General features: G+C 39.9%; 1 protein-coding gene across 4 annotated transcripts in view; it reads right to left on the bottom strand.

The window, feature by feature from the left end:
- The window catches only part of LOC114649318 (sulfotransferase 6B1-like), a 296,944-nt gene extending 275,746 nt beyond the window's left edge, over positions 1-21,198 (bottom strand). For all 4 annotated transcript variants that reach the window (XM_051925627.1, XM_051925626.1, XM_051925621.1 and 1 more), the window contains exon 1: positions 20,829-21,198. In XM_051925627.1, the coding sequence (XP_051781587.1) occupies positions 20,829-21,024 (196 nt within the window). In that variant the 5' untranslated portion in view covers positions 21,025-21,198. The remainder of the gene's footprint in view (positions 1-20,828) is intronic.
- Positions 21,199-21,731: the final 533 nt, after the last annotated feature.

The raw sequence follows: 21,731 nt of genomic DNA, 5'->3' as shown, positions 1-21,731 counted from the left end.
GCCGAAAGACTTGAAAATTTTTGCGAGACGCACAGTGAGATAGAAGAGTTGAATCAAAGGCTAATATCAATGTTGAGTAAAGAAGGCGCGATTAAGAAACAGAAAACGACATTTGCCGAAAGTTCTAAGAATTGGAATGAATTTGTTAATGTTACAAAGCTATGGCTGAAAGATGCAAATAGACTGTTAACACATAAATCCGATGATCAGCTAGTTAAGCAATTCGAAGAGATGCAATTGCAAGAACGGCATCGCTCAAAGTCAAAGACACGAAAGACTTCTCCACAGTTAAAGCGCGCTTTAGAAATTAAATGTGACTCTTTAGCCCAGAAAAGCACTGCAGCGGCATCATCACCCTCATCGACAGTCACACTTGAACGCACAGAACTTGGTAGTATTCTACAAATGTTACATAAACTTAGAGCTAAAGTAGAAAAGCAAGAACAACCCACAACTAGTGCACAAACCGACGCTCAAAGCTCCAGAAATTATATACTAGATGTATTATTACGAAATCAAGCCGAATATCAGAAGAATCAAGCTGAGTGTCAGAAAGCAATTACTGAAATGGCTAAATCGTTAACCCAACAAAACAGAGCTACTACTCCACCTCCAGCACCAGCACCAACCCCAGCGCCACGAGGTGAAGTACCACATAGACAGGTTCCTTTATTTTCAGGTGACCCACTTGACTATGCAGATTTCATCAGAGCCTTTGATCATGCTGTGGGTGCTGTATTAACAAACTCACAAGACAAATTAGATTACTTGATCCAGTACACCAGAGGTTCATCTCAAGAAATGATTAAAGGCTGCGCACGAATGTCACCAGATGAAGGCTACTCAGAAGCTAAAAAATTGCTTGAAAGATATTATGGCAATGAGCTATTCGTAGCAGACGCATACCTCAATAAAGCATTGAAATGGCCTCAAATAAAGCAAAACGATGGGGAAGCTCTAAGAGATTACGTTAACTTCCTCTCTATCTGCATGAACACTATGAATGATTCAGGGAACGGTGGGGAATTTAATAACAGTAATAATGTGCGTGTTGTGTGTAAGAAATTTCCATCCTCACTGAATAACGAATGGATGAGGTATGCATATAAGCTTACAAGAGACAATAAAAAGAGATCTGGCATACCTGAACTAATTAATTTTTTGCGTGACAAAGCTGAAATGCTTCTAGACCCTTTGTTTTCACAAAGTGACACTTGTACAGAGAAAAAAGAAAAGACTGAGAAAGCTAAGTATCCTCAGAAATACGGACAGAGATCGGGAAGTATTTTTTCCACAAGTATTTCCGATGTCGATGAAAAGGAGGCAAGAGAAACTTTGGTCGAAAAGACTGTTAATGATAACTGTGCATTTAAATATCCTTGTGTATTCTGCAATGGGCAGCATATCTTTGCTGAATGTAGTAAAATCAAAGAATTGCCACACAGAGAAAGAATTCACTTTTTAAAATCTAAAGGTTTATGTTTTCGCTGTCTCAAACAGGGGCACCTTGGTAAGCAGTGTAAAGAAAGAATGAAATGTCAGACATGTTCTTTTCAGCACCCAGACATCCTGCATATCAAAAAAGATTCCGGGGCAACATCTAAATCTACAGCTAGTGTGGCGACATCTACTGACAAGGAAACAGAGACTGGAACTGGAGAAGAATGTGCACTGCAAGTAGTTCCTGTAAAGGTAAAATCTAAGAAAGGCGAAAGGTATGTAGAAACATATGCCTTTATAGACCAAGGCAGTACAGTAACAGTTTGCACTGAAAGGCTCCAGAAACAATTAAACCTTCAAGGGAGAAGAACACAAGTATTTCTCAAAACTATGAATAACTATGATGATGATTCAAAAGTGCTAGCACAAAGTTCTGTCTTATCAGATTTACAAGTCTGTGGTCTCAATGATGATAAATATTTTGATTTGCCAAAGGTCTTTACACAGGTCTCCATTCCAGTGGACAGAGAAAATATTCCAATACAAGAAGATATTGATAAGTGGGCATATCTTAAAGAGGTACGTCTAACTCATATTGACTCTGAAGTTGATCTTTTAATAGGAATCAACTAACCAGAAATCTTCAAGGAGTCACGAACCATATATAGCCAAGGAGGTGGATCCTATGCTATGAAGACTGCACTTGGATGGGTAGTTGGTGGACCATACAAAAAGATAGATGACCTCACAAAACAAAGTGGTAAGATACCCAAACATTCAATCAATCGTGTGTCAATAACAGAGATTGAGGATATGTTGTTGCAACAGTATAACACAGATTTTCCAGAACGCAGCTGTGAAGAAAAGGAGGAGATGTCACAGGAGGACATCAAGTTCATGCGCATAGCCTCAGAATCTGCGAGTCTGGTAGGTGGCCATTACTCTTTAAATTTGCCTTTAAAGGATGAAACACTGAAAATGCCAAACAATCGCTGTATTGCCGAACAGCGTGCTATTGGACTCTAAAGAAAACTGAACAAAAATTCAGGTTTCCACGGAGACTATAAAGCCTTCATGAAAAACATTATAGACAAGGGTTACGCTGTTAAGGTACCCAAAGAAAACCTAAATAGCAATGAAGGCAGAGTGTGGTACATCCCACATCATGGTGTGTATCATCCAAAGAAAAATAAAATTCGAGTAGTCTTTGACTGCACTGCCACCTACCAGGGAATCTCACTTAATGAACAATTATTAAAAGGCCCTGACCCAACTAACACACTCATTGGCGTCCTTACAAGATTCAGAAAGGAGCCAGTAGCACTAATGGCAGACATTAAGTCAATGTTCTACCAAGTTAAAGTACCAGATAAAGACACTGATCTTTTACGTTTTTTATGGTGGCCTGAAGGTAATCTAAGTAAAGACCTTGAAGAATATAAAATGACAGTACATCTTTTTGGTGCTACTTCTTCACCCAGTTGTGCTTCTTATGCTTTGCGTAGAACAGCAGAAGATGCCAGAGATACATTTCCTGAGGAAGCTGTTAACACCGTTCTCAATAACTTCTACGTGGATGACTGCTTAAGGTCAGTGACAACAGAGGAACAAGCAATAAAGCTGGCAAAGGACCTCCAAGCTCTATGCCTCAAAGGGGGTTTTCACTTGACTAAGTGGGTGAGTAACAACAGAGAAGTTTTATTGTCTATACCAGAAGAAGACACAGCTCATGAACAAAAGGACTTAGACTTGAGCCACAGTCTCCTTCCCACAGAGCGTGCCCTGGGTGTCCAGTGGTGCACAGAAACGGACAGTTTCAAATTTCAGATTAAGTTACAAAACAAGCCCGCTACAAGGCGTGGTATTCTGTCTGTTGTTAGCTCAGTTTATGATCCACTTGGTTTTCTAGCACCCGCCCTACTGCCAGCAAAACTTATTCTAAGAGACTTATGCAAAGAGAAATTTGGGTGGGACGAAGAAGTAGAAGCCAAACACATTCAGAAATGGAAAAAATGGATGGATGATTTGCAGTTACTTACAGACTATAAAGGGAACAGATAGACATAAAGACAGCACAAATGCACCATTTTGCAGATGCTAGTGAAGATGGATATGGCACTGTCACTTACCTTGTCTTAACCAATGAAGAGGGCAAAAAGCATTGTTCATTCCTGATGGGCAAGTCAAGAGTTGCACCATTGAAGCATGTCACGATTCCAAGATTGGAGCTGACTGCAGCCGTTGTGGCAGTTAAAATGGACAAAATGCTTAAAGGTGAGCCACAAATGCCCTTAGAAGAATCTACATTTTGGACTGACAGCACCATGGTGCTAAAATATATTTCAAATGAAAGCACTCGGTTCAAGACCTTTGTTGCCAACAGAATCTCCATGATCAGAGATCATTCACAGCCTTCACAATGGAAGTATGTCATATCTGCTCTTAACCCGGCTGATCAAGCATCCAGGGGGCTAAGCATAGAAAACTTTCTCAAAAGCACCACAAGGTCCAGGTTTCTTATTGAAGCCTGAAAAGGAGTGGCCAAAAAGACCAGATCAACTGAATGATCCACTCATTGAAGATGATCCAGAAGTTAAAACTTGTGCAGTTAATGTGACAAAAATAGAGGAAGCAACCGAGCCTATCAACAAACTAATCACCTATTTTTCAGATTGGCATCGCTTGAAGAAAGCAGTGGCTTGGTTCCTCAAGTTTAAAGACTTAATGCTGAACATAAGAAATGAAAGAAAAACATTCCAACTAGAAGTCAGTCAGACTAAAAGTAATCCAGAAGAACAAAAATCACTCATTGCAAAGCACATGAAAAAGTATAAACTGACTCTAAAAACAAATTCAATATCTCTAGACGATTTAGTTAAAGCTGAAACAGAGCTTATCCGCCTGTCAACAGCAAGAATTTCTAGAGGAATTACAGGCTTTAAAGAAAAAGACTTGTGTTAAAAAGAACAGTCAAATCTATAAACTTGACCCAATCATACAAGATGGAATACTGAGAGTTGGAGGAAGACTCTGCAAAGCTGCAATGCCCGAAGAAGCTAAACATCCTGCAATTCTACACAAGCATTCACATGTTGCTTCTCTAATATTGCAGCACATTCATAAATGAATTGGACATTGTGGGCGCAATTATGTGCTCACACAGCTACGCCAGAAATACTGGATACCTCAAGCAAACTCAGCTATCAGAAAAATAATTTCAAAGTGCACAACGTGCAAAAGATACAATGCAAAAGTAGGTGAACAAAAAATGGCAGATTTGCCAGAAGATCGCCTAGCACCAAGCCAACCACCGTTTACAAATGTTGGAGTCGATTATTTTGGCCCCTTCCTAGTCAAAAGAGGAAGAAGCCTAGTTAGGAGGTACAGAGTAATCTTCACATGTTTAACAACCAGAGCTGCACACATAGAGATCGCACATAGCTTAGACACTGATTCTTGTATCCAAGCCATACTCCGATTTACCGATAGAAGAGGACAAGTTAAAATCATGCGCTCAAACAATGGAACAAATTTTGTAGGAGCAGAAAGAGAGCTACGAGAAGCTATTAAAAAGTTGGAACACAAAAAAATCAGTGACGCTATGATGCAAGAACAAATCAAATGGATTTTCAATCCACCATCAGCTTCTCATCAAGGTGGAGTGTGGGAAAGACAAATAAGGAGCATAAGAAAGATCTTAAATTCAACACTAAACCAACAAACACTTGATGATGAAAACCTTCCTACAATGATGTGTAGAGTGGAATCAATACTCAATAACAGACCTCTTACAAAGACATCAGATGACCCAAATGATTTGGAACCACTCACACCCAATCACTTGTTGTTACTGAAGACAAAACCTAAATTACCACCCAAACTCGTTTCAGAAAATGAACCATACCCAAGAAGACGCTGGAAACAAATTCAATACATGGCTGATTTGTTTTGGAAAAGATGGACTAAAGAGTATTTGCCAATACTTAAATAACGTCAAAAATGGCTAGCACCAAGAAGAATTTTTGAACCAGGGGACGTTGTTTTAATTGTAGATAAAGCTACACCTCGCAATTCCTGGGTAATGGGTCGAGTCATCAAGACAATGCCAGATGCCAAAGGTGCAGTCAGAAGAGTTTGTGTGCAGACCAAAACCAGCACACTGGACAGACCCGTGAACAAACTGTGCCTGCTTCAAGAAACAGCCAATGTTTGAAATATGAAATTTTTAAAGTGTTTGTTTGCAGTGTTATTGCTAGTGATTTGAAAACAATAGTTAATATAAAGTTAACTGGCTCATATTGAAGTAAAGAATAGTAATTGTCTCCGCTCCTGCATAGCCAATTAGGGGCCGGAAATGTAACAGCCAATTTTAGAAAGTTAAAGTTTTGAGTTAAACTCATATTAATGTTTGCTTTATTTGAATAGAACATAATTTCTTCTATAGTCATAGACAATGGTATAGTCTTTTTTCCCCCTATAAGTTAGTAAGAGATAGAATCTTCTTGCTATAATTGAGAAACAGTGTGATATTAAGTTTAGTTGTGTTTAGAACAGGTCCCAGTAAAGAGGGAATTGATAAACCCATTTTAAGTTTAGAAATGGGATAAGCATACAGTTTTCTGACCGTTTTGAAATGGTTCAGAAATTATAAGTGACTAGTAACGATTTAAGATGTAACAAGATTAAGCTTAGAACAAAATTTTTTCTTATTATAATTTTTTCTTTTTTTTGCTATTTTAATTTTTCTTCCTTTATTTTTGTGTGAACTGTTTTACTTTTAAAATTTAACTAAACTTTTAAAAACGAAGATATTTTGTCTGTGGAATCATTTCTGCGCGTCAGGCCTTTGCTGAATCCCATTTTTTTGAGTTTGAGCTGCAGAATTTTAGAAACTTTGGGAAAACGCAGCTACAAATAGTATGATGGCACTCTCATATCTCCCATCACGCTTTGTCATGTGAACTCTAAAATAGCTCTATGATGTCCCATGTACTGGAACTCCATTTGCTCCTTTAAATTCTGGGCATCTGCATGTACGTGAATGAATTAATCTGTTTTATTTCTATTGTCAGAAAATAAATCCACTGCCATGCACTTCAAAAAAAAATAACACAATCCTCTGCAATTACACAGAACTTCATTCTCTCTTTATTTCTTCAGAACTTCAACTCAATTACAACACTCTCTTGCACTGGCTTGCATGTCTGTTTTCCTACCACAACACGCAGACTTAATTGGACATCCACACTGGGATATTGGAGTGCCAGGGGTGTTCAGCTGAAAATGAAAAAGCAGCCAAGGGGGATGAAAGGAGAAAAGGTGAGAATAGATGTGAAAAAGATGCCATACGACAAAGTTCAGAGAATTTAAAAAGTTAGTTGGTTAGTCTGGAGAAATACATGATTCCATGGTCAGAATGAGCCTAGCTTCTAGTTCAACTTCAAGTTTATTTGTCATTCCAGTCATATCTTAAATATATTAGGACAAAATTGAGTTACTCAAGACCACAAAATGTGCAAAAGGAAAACCCACAAAAAAAGTAAACCATATATACAGTATATTAGACATTTATAAATGAAAGACCTGTATGTGTGTACATGAAGCAGTCCGCTCTGCTCATGCTCAACCACAGCCACTAGATGGCACATGCATGTACTTTTAAATTTGCACCTCCTGGCAACAATGATGCACAATGTCGAAAGGAAGCTAACACCACAACAAGTAAAGCACCTCAGCAATTGAGGCGAGGATTTAAGTTTTCACTAAAAACATTGTCTATCTGGAGGTATTTTCTCAAGACAAAGATTAATAGGACTCATTTGCCAGCGATACGGCTAAGATATGGTATCGCCAGTGTCTTCTTACGAAAGCCAGTGTGGCAACAAGCACAAGGTGGGTCCACCTCCTCTATACTGGGAAATTCTTAAGAGTTAGCTGATGCCTCTTCAAGTTCATGAATATAGTAAAACTGTTAGGGAGTCTTTGGGTTGTTTTTTAAAGACAGTGCTAAATTCAAAAAGTTTAATCAATACCTATGTAAAATAGTCAATTAAATACGACTAAAGATATGTGCATAAAAACTGGCTTGTTATGTGCTCATTACTGAGAAGTTAGCAGTCTTATTTCCTGTGGGAAGAACCTATTAAACATTCTTGATTTTGTGGAGTGATTTCTCCTACCAGATGACAGGAGATCGAACAGTCCATGAGAGGAGTGTGAGGAGTCTCTCACAATGCAAAGGGCTTTCTTCTTGCATCTATCCTTAAAAATGTCTTCACTGAATGGTAGAGAAACCCCAATAATCCTCTCAGCCATCCTCACCACACGTTGTAGAGTCTTCCTATCATACACTCTGCAATTTCCATTACAGGATGTAATGCACCTCATCAATACACTCTCAGTAGTACCCTGGTAGAAAGTGGTAAGGATGGGAGAAAGGATTCTCACTCACTTCAGCATCCTAAGGAAGTGTATCCTCTGCTGAGCTTTCTCGTCCTGGTGTGTGATATTGAGAGTCCAGGAGAGATCCTCAGGGATTTAGACGCACAAGAATTTTGTACTGCTGACCCTCTCCACAGGAAAGCCACTGATACGCAGTAGGGGATGTTCAGCCTTTGTTTTGAAGTCCACAATCAACTCTTTTGTCTTGTTTACATTAAAGGCAAGATTGTTGTCCCCATACCAGCTCACTACCTTTTCCACCAGATGCTGATGAGTCCCCACGGCTGTTGTATCATTAGCAAAGTTAATTAGTTGATTTGTGCTGGATTTGTAAGTACAGTCATGTGTTAGCAAAATAAAGAGCAATGGACTGAGGATGCAACCCTGAGAGTCCCCAGTTCTCTGTTTAATGGTGCACAATGTCTTAGTGCCAACACGTACTGTCTGTTGTCTTTTTAAAAAGAAGTCCAAGATCCAGTTATAAAGTGAGGTGTTCAAACCGAGCATATAAAGTTTCACTATTATATGCTGTTGGATGATGGTATTAAAGATAGATAGATAGATAGATAGATAGATAGATAGATAGATAGATAGATAGATAGATAGATAGATAGATAGATAGATAGATAGATAGATAGATAGATAGATAGATAGATAGATAGATAGATAGATAGATAGATAGATAGATAGATAGATAGATAGATAGATAGATAGATAGAAGTATCGGGCGTGCTTAGTGATAATGGTCTTGACATAGTAAATTCGTCATTAGATACGGGGGTCTTCCCAGACTGTCTTAAGACTGCGGTAGTTAAACCCCTACTTAAGAAAAATAATCTCGATCCCTCTGCTCTTGAAAATTATAGACCCATCTCTAACCTGCCTTTCTTAAGTAAAATTCTAGAGAAGGCAGTCATTATACAGTTAAATGAGCACCTCAATAAACATGCTATTCTTGATAAATTTCAGTCAGGTTTTAGAACAAATCACAGCACAGAAACTGCACTCGTTAAAGTAGTAAATGACTTGCGGGTAAATGCAGACAGAGGCCATTTATCTGTTCTCATCCTCTTAGATCTGAGTGCCGCATTTGACACCATTGATCATAATATTCTTAAGAATCGCCTTAGTCAATGGGTGGGCCTCTCTGGCAGTGTCTTAAATTGGTTTGAATCCTACCTGGCAGGGAGAAAATTCTTTGTTAGTTGTGGTAATTATAACTCAAAGACACATGATATTCTATATGGTGTTCCACAAGGCTCTATCCTGGGTCCACTGCTCTTCTCAATCTACATGCTTCCATTAGGTCAGATTATCTCAGGGCACAACGTGAGCTACCACAGCTATGCTGATGACACACAGCTGTATTTATCAATAGCACCTGATGACCCCAAATCTTTTGATTCGCTAACACAATGTCTAACTTGTATCTCAGAATAGATGAATAGTAACTTTCTCAAATTAAATAAAGAAAAAACCGAAATCTTAGTGATTGGCAATAATGGATACAATGAGGCTATTAGAAATAAACTGGATGCATTAGGATTAAAAGTCAAATCGGAGGTAAAAAGCTTAGGGGTAACCGTTGATTGTAATCTGAATTTTAAATCGCATATTAATCAGATCACTAGGACAGCATTTTTTCACCTAAGAAACATAGCAAAAGTTAGACCTCTTATATCATCGAAAGATGCAGAGAAATTAGTTCATGTGTTTGTTTTCAGTCGGCTAGATTACTGTAACGCACTCCTCTCAGGACTACCCAAAAAAGACATCAATCGTTTGCAACTAGTGCAGAATGCAGCTGCTAGAATCCTTACCAGGAAAAGAAAATCCGAACACATTTCTCCAGTTTTGATGTCACTACACTGGTTACCTGTGTCATTCAGAATTGACTTTAAAATTCTGCTTATGGTTTATAAAGCTTTAAATAATCTCGCCCCGGCTTATATATCGGAATATCTGACACCTTATATTCCAAATCGTAACCTCAGATCCTCAACTGAGTGTCTCCTTAGAATTCCAAGAGCAAAACTTAAAAGAAGTGGTGAGGCGGCCTTCTGCTGTTATGCACCTAAAATCTGGAATAGCCTGCCAGTAGGAATTCGCCAGGCTAATACAGTGGAGCACTTTAAAAAACTACTGAAAACACATTATTTTAACATGGCCTTCTCATAACTTCACTGTAATTTAATCCTGATACTCTGTATATTTAATTCATTATAATAACTATTCATTCAAAATCTGTACTAACCCCTACTCTCTCTTCTGTTTCCTTTTCCAGTGTCCTGTTGGTGGTGGCGTGCGCCACCACCATCTACCCAAAACACCATGATGTTCCAACAATGATGTATGGATTAAAAGCCAGAAGTCTGTATGACCATCAGCATCAAGTGACTCCGTGAAAAGCTCGAACTACAAAGAGGACTATTTCATTTATGTTAGGTAGAATGCCCAAAGGGGACTGGGCGGTCTCGTGGCCTGGAACCCCTACAGATTTTATTTTTTTCTCCAGCCTTCTGGAGTTTTTTTTTGTTTTTTCTGTCCACCCTGGCCATCAGACCTTACTCCTTTCTATGTTAATTAATGTTGTCTTATTTTAATTTCTTATTTTGTCTTTTATTTTTCTTCTCTTCATTATGTAAAGCACTTTGAGCTACTTTTTGTATGAAAATGTGCTATATAAATAAATGTTGTTGTTGTTGTTGATAAAGAAAATATTAAATTAAAGAGTGATAACAATACAGGCAGGTTATAGTTGAGGCAGGTTATAGTTGTTTTTTTTTGAGCACAGGAACGATGGTGGCAGTTTAAAATTGTGTAGGCATGACAGACTGAGAGATGTTAAGGATGTCTGTAAAAACATCGGCTAACTCAGCAGCACAGTCTTTTAACACCAGACCAGGTATGTTATCAGGACCTGCAGCTTTATATGGATTAACGCTGCTCAGTCTCCTCCTCATGTCAGCTGTACACAGTCTAAGCACTTGCTCACCATCAGGGGGGTGGTTTTCTTCCCTGGTGTATATTTCAGTGCCTCAAATATGCCATATAACTTATTCAGCCTGACAGGGACGGACCTCAACCTGTGTTATTATTTGATAGTCCGCCATGGCTCGAGTCCCCTGCCACATGCGTCTTGTGTCTCTGGATCCACAAAATTTACCCTCAGTTTTTTCCTGTGTACTCCAGCTTGGCCTGCTTCATAGCTTGAGAGAGGTCAGTTCTTGCCAGCCTGAGGATTACTTTGTCCCCCTGTCTAAAGGCAGCATCCATGATTCTCAACCTTCTCTGGACCTCTAATGCCATCCACAGCTTATGATTTGCCTGAGTTGAGAAGGTTATGATAAATGTGACATCACCCAAGCACTTCTCAGAGCTTCTGTACTCATCAACATCAATGTGGAAATCATTGTATGTGGCAGCTCCTCTGAACATTCTCCAAACAATGCTTGCAAGAATGTCCTGAAGTACTGAGATAGCACCCTCTGGACAGACTCTTATCTGGTTCCGTACAGTTTTACTGCGTTTCAGTATCATTTTGTATGCTGGAAAAAGCATAATAGAAATGTGATCTGAGTCTCCAATGTGGGGGTGAGGGGGTGCTTTGTAAGCATCTTTGACATCTGTGTACACCAAGTCCAGCATGATAACTCCTTTAGTTGGAAAGTGGAAATACTGGTGGAATTTAGGAAGAACAGTTTTTAAATTTGCATTGAAATCTCCAGCCAACATAATAAAACAATCTGGATGGGCTGTTGCCAGAGGTGGGTAGTAACGAGTTACATTTACTCCGTTACATTTACTTGAGTAACCTTTTAAAAAAATTGTACTTCTAAGAGTAGTTTTACTGCACCATACATTTTACTTTTACTTGAGTATATTTGTGAAGAAGAAATGCTACTCTTCTACAGCGGACAGGGAAAGAAAGAATACAAGTGGAACCTCGGTTTGCAAGCATAATTCGTTCCAGAACGTGCTCGCAATCCAAAGCACTCGTATATCAAAGTGAATTTCCTCATAAGAAATAATGGAAACTCATATGATTCATTCCACAACCCAAAACTTTTCATATAAAAATGATTAATACAAAATATAAAATAAAAATACATAAAATAAATTAACCTGCACTTTACCTTTGAAAAAAATCATGGCTGGTGTGAGTGAGTTTCTAAACTGTTGTGGGATTTCAGCCAATGGGACGACACACGGAAGAGCATCCCAGAAGCAACCGCAGGCACCCAGCACTGTAGCAGTTCGCCGTAAATGCGAATCCGAAAAGATCACAGTTATGCTATTAGCACCTGCCATTAATGGGTGATACAAGGAACAAGGAACATTTTAAATGTGCAGGGCACAGTATTACTTGGCCACTAACCTGGGCATGACCCTGCCTGACTGCTGTGTCTGTGTATAGGAGAGTGGCAGATCCTGCTACAATAAATAACCATGCTGTTCCTGTTTCAAGCTGAATAAAGATGGTGTTGATAAAGTATTGAGACTCAGCTTCGTGTTTTGGGGTGCAAGACAGGGACTCACACTTCACAGCATACACATGGTCACAATGCTATAGTAAACAGTATACACTCGTACGGATGTTGACTATATGAGTGAGGCACGCTGACTGATGATTTCCCACAATCCCGCAGCGAGAGAGAGAAGAACCATCAGCTCATTTGTGATCATGTGACGCTCGGCAGACAAAGCGTATACGGACTACTCATATTGCAAGACCTCGATCGTTTATCAAGTCAAAAGTTATAAAAAAGTTTAGCTCGTCTTGCAAAACACTCCCAATCCAAGGTTCCACTGTACATGAAAAATGAGAGGCAACTTCTTCTGACGCTTAACAATCACTTCACTGAGTGAAGAACAAGCATGTTTTAACCAAACATGTACAGACACAGACAGTCAAGGTAAAGTGAGACTTCTTGTACGTGCACAAGCTGCCATGTTCTAATGTTATTTTCTATCAGCTGTGCTATTTGAGGGCAAGTGAATATGCAGTATTATACTGTCAGTGTACAGTATATCTTGCCACCGTAAGTAGTTTGCACTTTTCAAACATACATGTTACCTACTGTAGGTATTGGCTTCAAAAGCTTTGTTGTGAAAAACTGAGATTTGGAACTTTGTGTTATTTGTGCATCTTTATTTTGTAAACATGTTGTTTATTTTTACTCATTTTTTATTTTATTATTTGGAAATAGCAGAATTTGCACATTATTTTATATTTTTGTCTGTCTTATTACAACATTTCTAAAAAATTTACTCCGTACTTGAGTAGTCTTTTCACCAAATACTTTTTTACTCTTACTTGAGTAGTTTTTTTGGATGACTACTTTTTACTTCTACTTGAGTAATATTATTTTGAAGTAACGCTACTCTTACTTGAGTACAATTTTTGGCTAATCTACCCACCTCTGGCTGTTGCTACCTCATTGATAGTACTGTAGAGTTGCCACAGGAAGTGAATAGCAATAGCTGGTAAAAGGGCCGGCATTTCACAATCAAATATTCCACTAGTAGTGAACAGGCAGTTGTTACAATTTCACTGTTACTGCATCACACAATATTGACATGCACACATAATTCTCTACCTCGGGGTCTACCGGAGCTCTCTGCATTCCTATCCACACAGAAGATTGTTAGCTCAGAGATACTGTTGTGGAGCCACATTTCACGTTTTCAACACAGCAGCCTCTCACTTTGTGCTGCGTATGAAGTTGTATGTAATTGCAGCCATAGATAATCCAGTTAATTTTCCAAGGAGTGCATGTTGTTGAGTAACAAGCAATGGGATGGTCAGTCTGTTCAGGTTAGCTTTAAACCTCGCACAGATGCCATCCCTCTTTCCCCACATTTGTCTTCGCACACACTGCTTCCTGTGTGTTCTACCCCTGTCAGCTCTATCAGACGACTCCAGAGATCTGCACAGCAGTCTGAGTCTGTGCAGCTCCTCTTTCAATATGGAAAGTCCGTAATCTCCCACAAGTTTTTCAAGAATGCAATTTATAGTCAGCAGTGTCTCACGATCATACCTTAACATGAGTTGCTCAGGACAATCAGGAAGAAAACAACAATAATGACAACATTCAGTTTCTTCTGACTTTCTTTTAGAATAGTCTTTAAAGATCTGTGAAAGAATACAAACAGTGAAATCAGTGTGGTTATGATCAAGGGATGTGAAGTGTTCTGCAATTGGCTTTGTATAGTCTTTTGTTTTAATGGGTCAAACGTGTTCCCTGAAATGGTCTGATAGCCATCTCCCTGTTTCACCTACAGTATGTAGATGGCTGAATACTTCCCTCAAGGAATACAGTAAATAAGATTTTTGAATTTAATTGACACAATGGCTCCTGTTATAGCTGAAAGTGGATTGTAGGGTATGTGGCTGTCTTCTGTGAAATAAGCTGAGGATGAGAAGTTTGCATGGGTTAGGTGGTCAAGGAAAGGAGTTCAAAGGGGTAAAAGGCTCCTGTAGAAGGATCAGTCTGAAAAATTCTCAAATTTTGCTTCTTTTAATGATCTGTGGATGAGAGAGAGTATTAGGGTGAAATGGGAGCAGCAGCTAGAAACAGGTTACATTTTTGGGTTTCCTTTTAGAATAGTTGTTACAAGGTCTACTTGTGGCTTGATTGAGGGCTTTGTCCACAATATGAGAAGTGTACACTAATTTCTTTTTGTGAAAGTGTTACTCTGTTTTTGGTCCTTCTACTTTAGGTCTTGACTTTGCTAAAGGCCAGGGGCTGTGAATTGCTGGATCCTGGTTCCAGCACCCAGAACTGCATCGTTGGACTTGATACTCCAATACTGGTGGTGTAGTGAAGGAGATCAATCACATCCTCGTGGGCAGACGCTGGAGGCTCTTGCAAAACTGCAGGATCTACAGAAGTGCCCAGTTTGTGAATATTGACCACAGACTGGTTGTTGCTACTCTTAGGATCCAGCTTAGGTCCAGTAGGTTACAACCTACTAGGAAAATGAGCCTGGACTTGGCCAGACTCCAAGACCATGCTGTTTCTAATGAGTTTGCACGCAGTTTGTGTGAGGAACTTTCAGATTTGGGTACGACTGTGATGTGATGTGGGGCACCTTCCATGACAAGACCCTGAAAGTTGCTGAGGGTTGTATTGGTGTTACTGGTGTTCCCAGAAGGAGGTGTTTCATCTCACAGGGCACCCTGGATATCATTGAGAGGAGTCGCAGTGCACGGCTCAATGGCAACTCTGGTCTGTACCGGGAACTGAGGAGGACGGCTGTGAGGGCTCAGAGGGCAGATAAAGAGGCGTTTGTTAGAGAAATCTGTGAGCAAGTGACACACCATCTGTGGTCTAGCGACCCACGTCCTGCTTACAGAGGAATTTAAGCATTACACACATCTGAATCTGTTCCTCGGAGAGTCGCAGTCAGGACAGCTGATGGAATGGTCCTTACGGATGACACTGCAGTTGTAATCTGCTGGGCTGGCAGTTATTCAAAGCTGATCCTCTGGCTAGGAAGTTGGATATCTCTGGGTCCAATTAGCTGTGAACCACCCAATCTCACTGAGATTGCACAGGTGATAAACCAGCTGAGGGTGGGAAAGGCTGCAGGGATCTGTGGTATCTGGGGTGAACTTCTCCATGCTGGTGGTAAGGCTGTCTTTCTGGCATTGCAAGCAATCTTTGCTTCCATTTCGGAGACTGGCATCATCCCAACTGACTGGAAAATGGAAATTGTTGTCCCTATCTGGAAAGGAATGGGTGATTGCCTGGATTGCAGCAACTACAGGAGGATAACACTGTTCTCGGTGCCGGGTAAGGTCCTTGCTAGGGTCGTCCTCAATAGGATCTGTGATCACTTTCTTACCTACCAGCGACCGGAACAGTCTGGTTTTACACCTAAGAAGTCTACTATCAACCACATCCTGGCACTGAGGGTTCTCATGGAGTGCAAACATGAATATCGGCAGAATTTCTTTGAAGATTTTGCGTTCCACTAAGCTGATCGAGCTGCCCTGTGGGACATACTGAGGATTCGCTAGATCCCCTCGAGGTTGATGGATATCATGGCAGGCATGTACATTGGTACTGTGAGTGCTGTGCAGAGTGGAAGCAGGACCTCTGCATTTTTCCCAGTTTATTTCTGGGGTTCGTCAGGGGTGTGTTCTTGCTCCTACTCTGTTCAATGCTTGTATGGACTGGGTGTTGGGCAAAGTCGTGGGGTCCAGCGGCTGTGGGGCATCTGTTGGTGAAGAAAGATTCACTTTGTGAATGGAGGCTCCGATCGGGGCACTCGAGAGACTGAGTGAGGAGTCTGAGTGTCTGGGCTTGCGAGTGTCCTGGATAAAAACCAAGATCCAGGCCTTTAATGACCACATGGGCACAGCCATCAGCAGTGTGTCTGTTTGTGGAGAGAGTGTTGACCTTGTTGAGAGGTTTACTTACCTTGGCAGTGACATTCATGTCTCTGGTGACTCTTCCTATGAAGTCAGTAGACGGATTGGGAGAGCATGGGGGGTCATGAGGTCGCTGGAAAGTGGTGTGTGGCGCTCCCGATACCTATGTAAAAGGACGAAGGTGCTTTAGAGTCTTTAGAGTCCTGGTGCTTCCTGTCTGGCTATATGATATGGTTGCGAGACATGGACGCTATCCAGTGACCTGAGACGTAGACTGGACTCCTTTGGTACTGTGTCTCTCCGGAAAATCCTTGGGTACCGCTGGTTTGACTTTGTGTCGAATGAGCGGTTGCTCATGGAGTCCTGAATGATGCACATTACCTGCATTGTGAGGGAGCATCAGTTACGGCACTACAGCCATGTGGTGCGTTTCCCAGAGGGTGATCCGGCTTGTATGATCCTCATTGTTGGGGACCCGAGTGGTTGGACCAGGCCAAGGGGACACCCACATAACACTTGGCTGCGGCAGATAGAGGGTCATTTCCGGAGGGTGGGACTGGACAGCATGTCTGCCTAGGGGGTTGCAAACCAGGATCCCGAGTTGTTTCATTGTGTAGTGGGTACAGCAACACACTGCACCAGTGCATGTTCCCCAACTTGACTTGACTTGACTTACTTTAGGTCAGTTTTCTAAAAGCTTCATGAGAAGATACCAAAGAGACTCATATTAAATGTTAATTAGCATCTGCCACTCACAGTGATGACCATGTAGCGGACTAAAAAAACCCAGTTAAAATTCACACTGCCTTTGATGTTGATTAATTTCTTTTTTTGGTGTGGATCTCAGTAACACACCCAGCCTTGGCCCGACTCACACACTCTCCCTCACAGAGACAAAAAAGCAACCGGTAATAAAACAGAAATTAAAGACTGTATTAAACAATAATAAACAAAATATAACTATACAAACTACAACAATACCACCCCAGTTCCCTTTACGGCGATATATAATAAACACGAATTCAACAATAACAAACCACTAACAAAAACCATACACGATGAAGTCCATGAAAATGGTAACTGATGTAATGAAATGATGGAGATCGATAGTCATCAGCATGCTGTATATGAATGTAAAGGTCAGTCCTACATGTATTTCCTGATGAGATAATGACGTGTGAATACGATCAGGAGCGCTCCTTTCTTCGCAGGACGACAGCAAATCCTCAGACAGTCCTCATGCAGCAGGAAGACACCAGACAGTCCAAAACAGGAGACGATCAAGGACAAAACAAGAATCCACAAGTATCAAAATGGGAAGGCAAACAGACAGGCAACTCCAGGCACGAAACACAAAATACTTCCTTTCTCTGTATAACTGCCCCCTTTTAAATGTTGTGCCGGCCTCCTTGTCCCCAGCACCCTCAGTAGCCGACCAATCAGAGCCGCTGCAGGGACTGCTGGGAGTTGAAGTTTCTTTACCCAGTGACACCACTACAACAGCATGGAAAACCACGAGGGTGACAAGTCTGTCTACTTAATCCACATATACAGGACCTCCAGTTTAAAAGGACTGCTAACACAGCCCACATTATTTCTGAAGAGTGCTGGAAAATCACTACATTCAAACTGCTTCAAACTAGAATGTGATACTCAACAAGGATGTCCCCTATCACCATTGCTCTTTGCAATCTCCATCAAGCCGTTGGCCATTTACTTTCATAATGCATCAGAGATAAAAGGGATAACCAGAGAATAATTTGAACCGAAAATATCACTGTATGCAGATAATGTGGTAATGTACTGTATATATCAGACCCTCAAACCTCTGTACCAGTGTTCTTTAATGCACCAGCAGAATTTCAAAAGATATCTGAACTTAAAATTAACTTGAACAAAAGATTTTCCAGTGAAATCTCTTGCACACAGTATTAGACTGGACACCTTTCCATTTATTTTAGCAGATCAGTTTAAATACCTAGGAATAAACATCACAAGTAAATAAGAAGGTCTTTTTCAAAAACATTTTGCTTTCTGCATGGAAAAAATTAAACAAGATTGAACAGATAGTCTATCCTCCATCTTACACTAGCAGGGAGAATCAACACTGTCAAGATGAAAATCCTTCCTAAGCATCTTTTTTCTATTTCTGAGCATCCCCATATACATTAACAATTTGTCCTTTAAGAAATTAGACTCAATTATAACCTCATTTATTTTGAATTCAAAACATTAACACTTCCACAGGGTGACTCTACAATGTCCTAAAGCAGAAGGGGGCATGGCATTACCTAACTTTCAACTTTGTTACTGGACAGCTAATATACAAGTTATAAGGATCTGGAAAGCGACACCAATTGATGAGCATACACAAGCCTTGTCCTCACAAGCAATAAAATTTTGCATTTCTTCTTTAAATCCCTGCTCTGTGCCCCAGTAAACACATATTATCATCAATGTATTAGTAATCGAATTGTTCATCGATCACTCAGAATATGGAACCAATGCAGGAAGCACTTTAAGACAGATGAGCTTTTATCTGTTGCACATCTACTTGATAATCACCTTTTTCTGCCCTCTCAAATGTACACAGTATTTAACATTTGGAAATCGTTCAGGATTAAAAAAACTTAGAGAATTTTATATAGATAATGTCTTTGCATCTTATGAACAATTACGCTCCAAATTTAACCTCCCATCCACACAATTTTTCCACTATTTTCAAATAAGAAACTTTTCCAATAGGAACCTGCCTAATTTTCATTACCTACCGCCCAATTCTATTCCAGAAGAAATACTGATCAGTCTTGAAGAATCAGAGAGCATCTCAATAATATATAAAAATATTTTAAAGTCCCTTCCTTTCAAAGATCCCAGGGTACAGTGGGGAAAGGATCCAAAATGTATTTAGATCAAGATCCAACCTGTAAACATTGCAATCAAGCTCTAGCCACACTGGGCCACTTGTTTTGGGAGTACACCAAATTAACATCATTCTGGTCAAGAATCTTTGAATGCCTATCAGATGGCCTTAGTGTCACAATCACTACTAACCCATTAATAGCCGTGTTTGGTGTGCTCCCGGATGGGCTTAAATTGGAAAGGACAAATTTACTGTGATTGTCTCCACCATATTATTAGCACACAGACTTATCTTGCTCAACTGCAAATATTCCCAGCCCACATGTTATAAGTCAGTGGGTAACTGATGTTCTATACTATTTGAAATTGGAAAAACATAAATTCTCACTTACTTTTTTAAAATATGGCAATACAGTATGTCTCTTATTCCATTGTTTTTTCATTCTTGCACCTCAGTTCTCCGTTAAAACCCTGTGGGACAGGGGTGTGGCAATCATGGCTCCAGTGCTAATGAGGGAATGAGTCAAACTCGTGTGGGATCACACCCGCCCAGATATGCTTCTGGAGCTGCTCTGCCATGCTACCTACACCCCACCAGAAAGCGCATTTTCTGTTCATTTAAAATACACATGCCACAGACCTGCTATCTCACGCTTCAACAAAAGGAGCATTTAAGGTCCAGCCAGCTGTAGTCAGGACCCATCACGGGAGTTAAAACCACAATAACTCCCGGGATTAGAATTACATACTGAAATTGCTGAATTGCCACCCACCAACACTCTGGACACCCATGTCATGCTGTAGTCTTGATTCACATCAACCAGCAGTTCCTTATAATGGGTTGCTATATGTCACAAAAATAGTCACCCTGCTGCCACTTATTGGACAATGGGATCTTAGACACCCAACTAGCTACTAGCTAACAACCCAGCTGCTGGCAGTTCTGAAGCTTTCCCCATAATCATAAGGAATAGTGCTCCCTAATAGTGGTTGTCCAATTCCCACAGCTGAACCATAAAGAATCTTAATAATATAAACCTTCCCTTTTAAGTTTATTTTGGTCCGACTCATGTCCTTTACTGTGAGCACTGGTTTTCAGTGAGTTCTTTGTCATGATAGATAGATAGATAGATAGATAGATAGATAGATAGATAGATAGATAGATAGATAGATAGATAGATAGATAGATAGATAGATAGATAGATAGATAGATAGATAGATAGATAGATAGATAGATAGATAGATAGATAGATGAAAACAAAATGATACTGTGCATATTGATGTGTGGCAGTAAAATATATTCAACATGATTCTTGCTGTAAATTACAAGATAAACAATGTTCCTTTACACTAAATAAAAGATTTACACAGTCTCAATTTCTTAAAGGTTTCTTTCTACATGCTGAGAACTTACATTCTGTTATACTGACAGGGAAAACTGCAAAGCATTAGATGATTTTTCAAGGTACCCAGCACAGACTGTAGGGTGGATGGTTTCTATGCTCTCCTTTATCAGCTTCTTAATGAAAGCCTTGCTACATTCCTGCTCGTGTGCCTCATTGCTCACTAAGTGTTAAATATTGTACATCAAGTCACTGACTAATTAGACACTTCCTGACTGAACTATTATTTTAACTCAAATACCACAGCCAGAACTGTAAAGAGCACAGAACTCAAATCATTTTCTAAAAACCCTTAAACTTACCACATTTTGGATATGACACCAGTAAAATGTCGTCTGCCCTGGCTTCAAAATTGTCCAATGCCTGTAAGGTTTCCAGAGAAGTTACTATTGAAGGATACGGGATTCCCTTATACATAAAATGCTTATCTTCTACTGGCATTTGTTTTGCTTTTTCTACCAGGTCTTCAAACTCTTTCATAGCAGTGTCTCTATCCATGTTAGATGCTTGCTTTCTTCTGGAGAGGAGAGAATGAATCTGTCCCACAGGCAGATGTCTGTATAAAGTGGTGCCTCACTTTCACTTTAAATACTGCAGCAGCAATAAACTTTAGTGAGCTGCTGTACATACAGAGTACATGAGGAGCCACCCCCTTACAGTGCCAGCATGCGATTTTACTCACTCATAATAATGGCATAAATGTGCCGCCTTATCTGTTTAGGGATTTAGGAGTGACTAGGCAGGCAAATGTTTAAGAAGAAGTAAATGTATGGTTCAGAAATGTTGCAGTCAGATTCAGCCTTATATAGACAGAGCACTTTTTTAATATGTAATTTCTGTGTGTTACAATAAATAATATTTTTCAATTAAAAGGATATTCAAATAAAAAATAAACTGCCGTCTCTTATTTAAAATTAGAAAATAATGAAGCTCTTGTTCAGGTAGTGTGTCATGCAATCAAAATCCTTGATGAGTTTTTACAAAACAGTTACAATCAGATTGATGTTGTTGTGCCGTCTCTCTAACCTTAGCACCTTAGCCCTAGACACCTGTGTTTTTAATTCCTAATTCCCATATCTGTATGATGTTTACATGTTCTCCCTGTATCTAATTCCAGTTTTCTTCCACTTCCCATAGATTTGTATGTTACATTATTCAGTGTCTCAGAATTGTGTGGGCATGTTTTGTGAAGGAACAGTGTCTTA

Source organism: Erpetoichthys calabaricus, chromosome 3 (assembly GCF_900747795.2).
Source record: "Erpetoichthys calabaricus chromosome 3, fErpCal1.3, whole genome shotgun sequence".
Lineage (NCBI taxonomy): Eukaryota > Metazoa > Chordata > Cladistia > Polypteriformes > Polypteridae > Erpetoichthys > Erpetoichthys calabaricus.
Note: the sequence above shows the minus strand (reverse complement) of the source record. Positions and strands in the feature narration are given on the sequence as shown.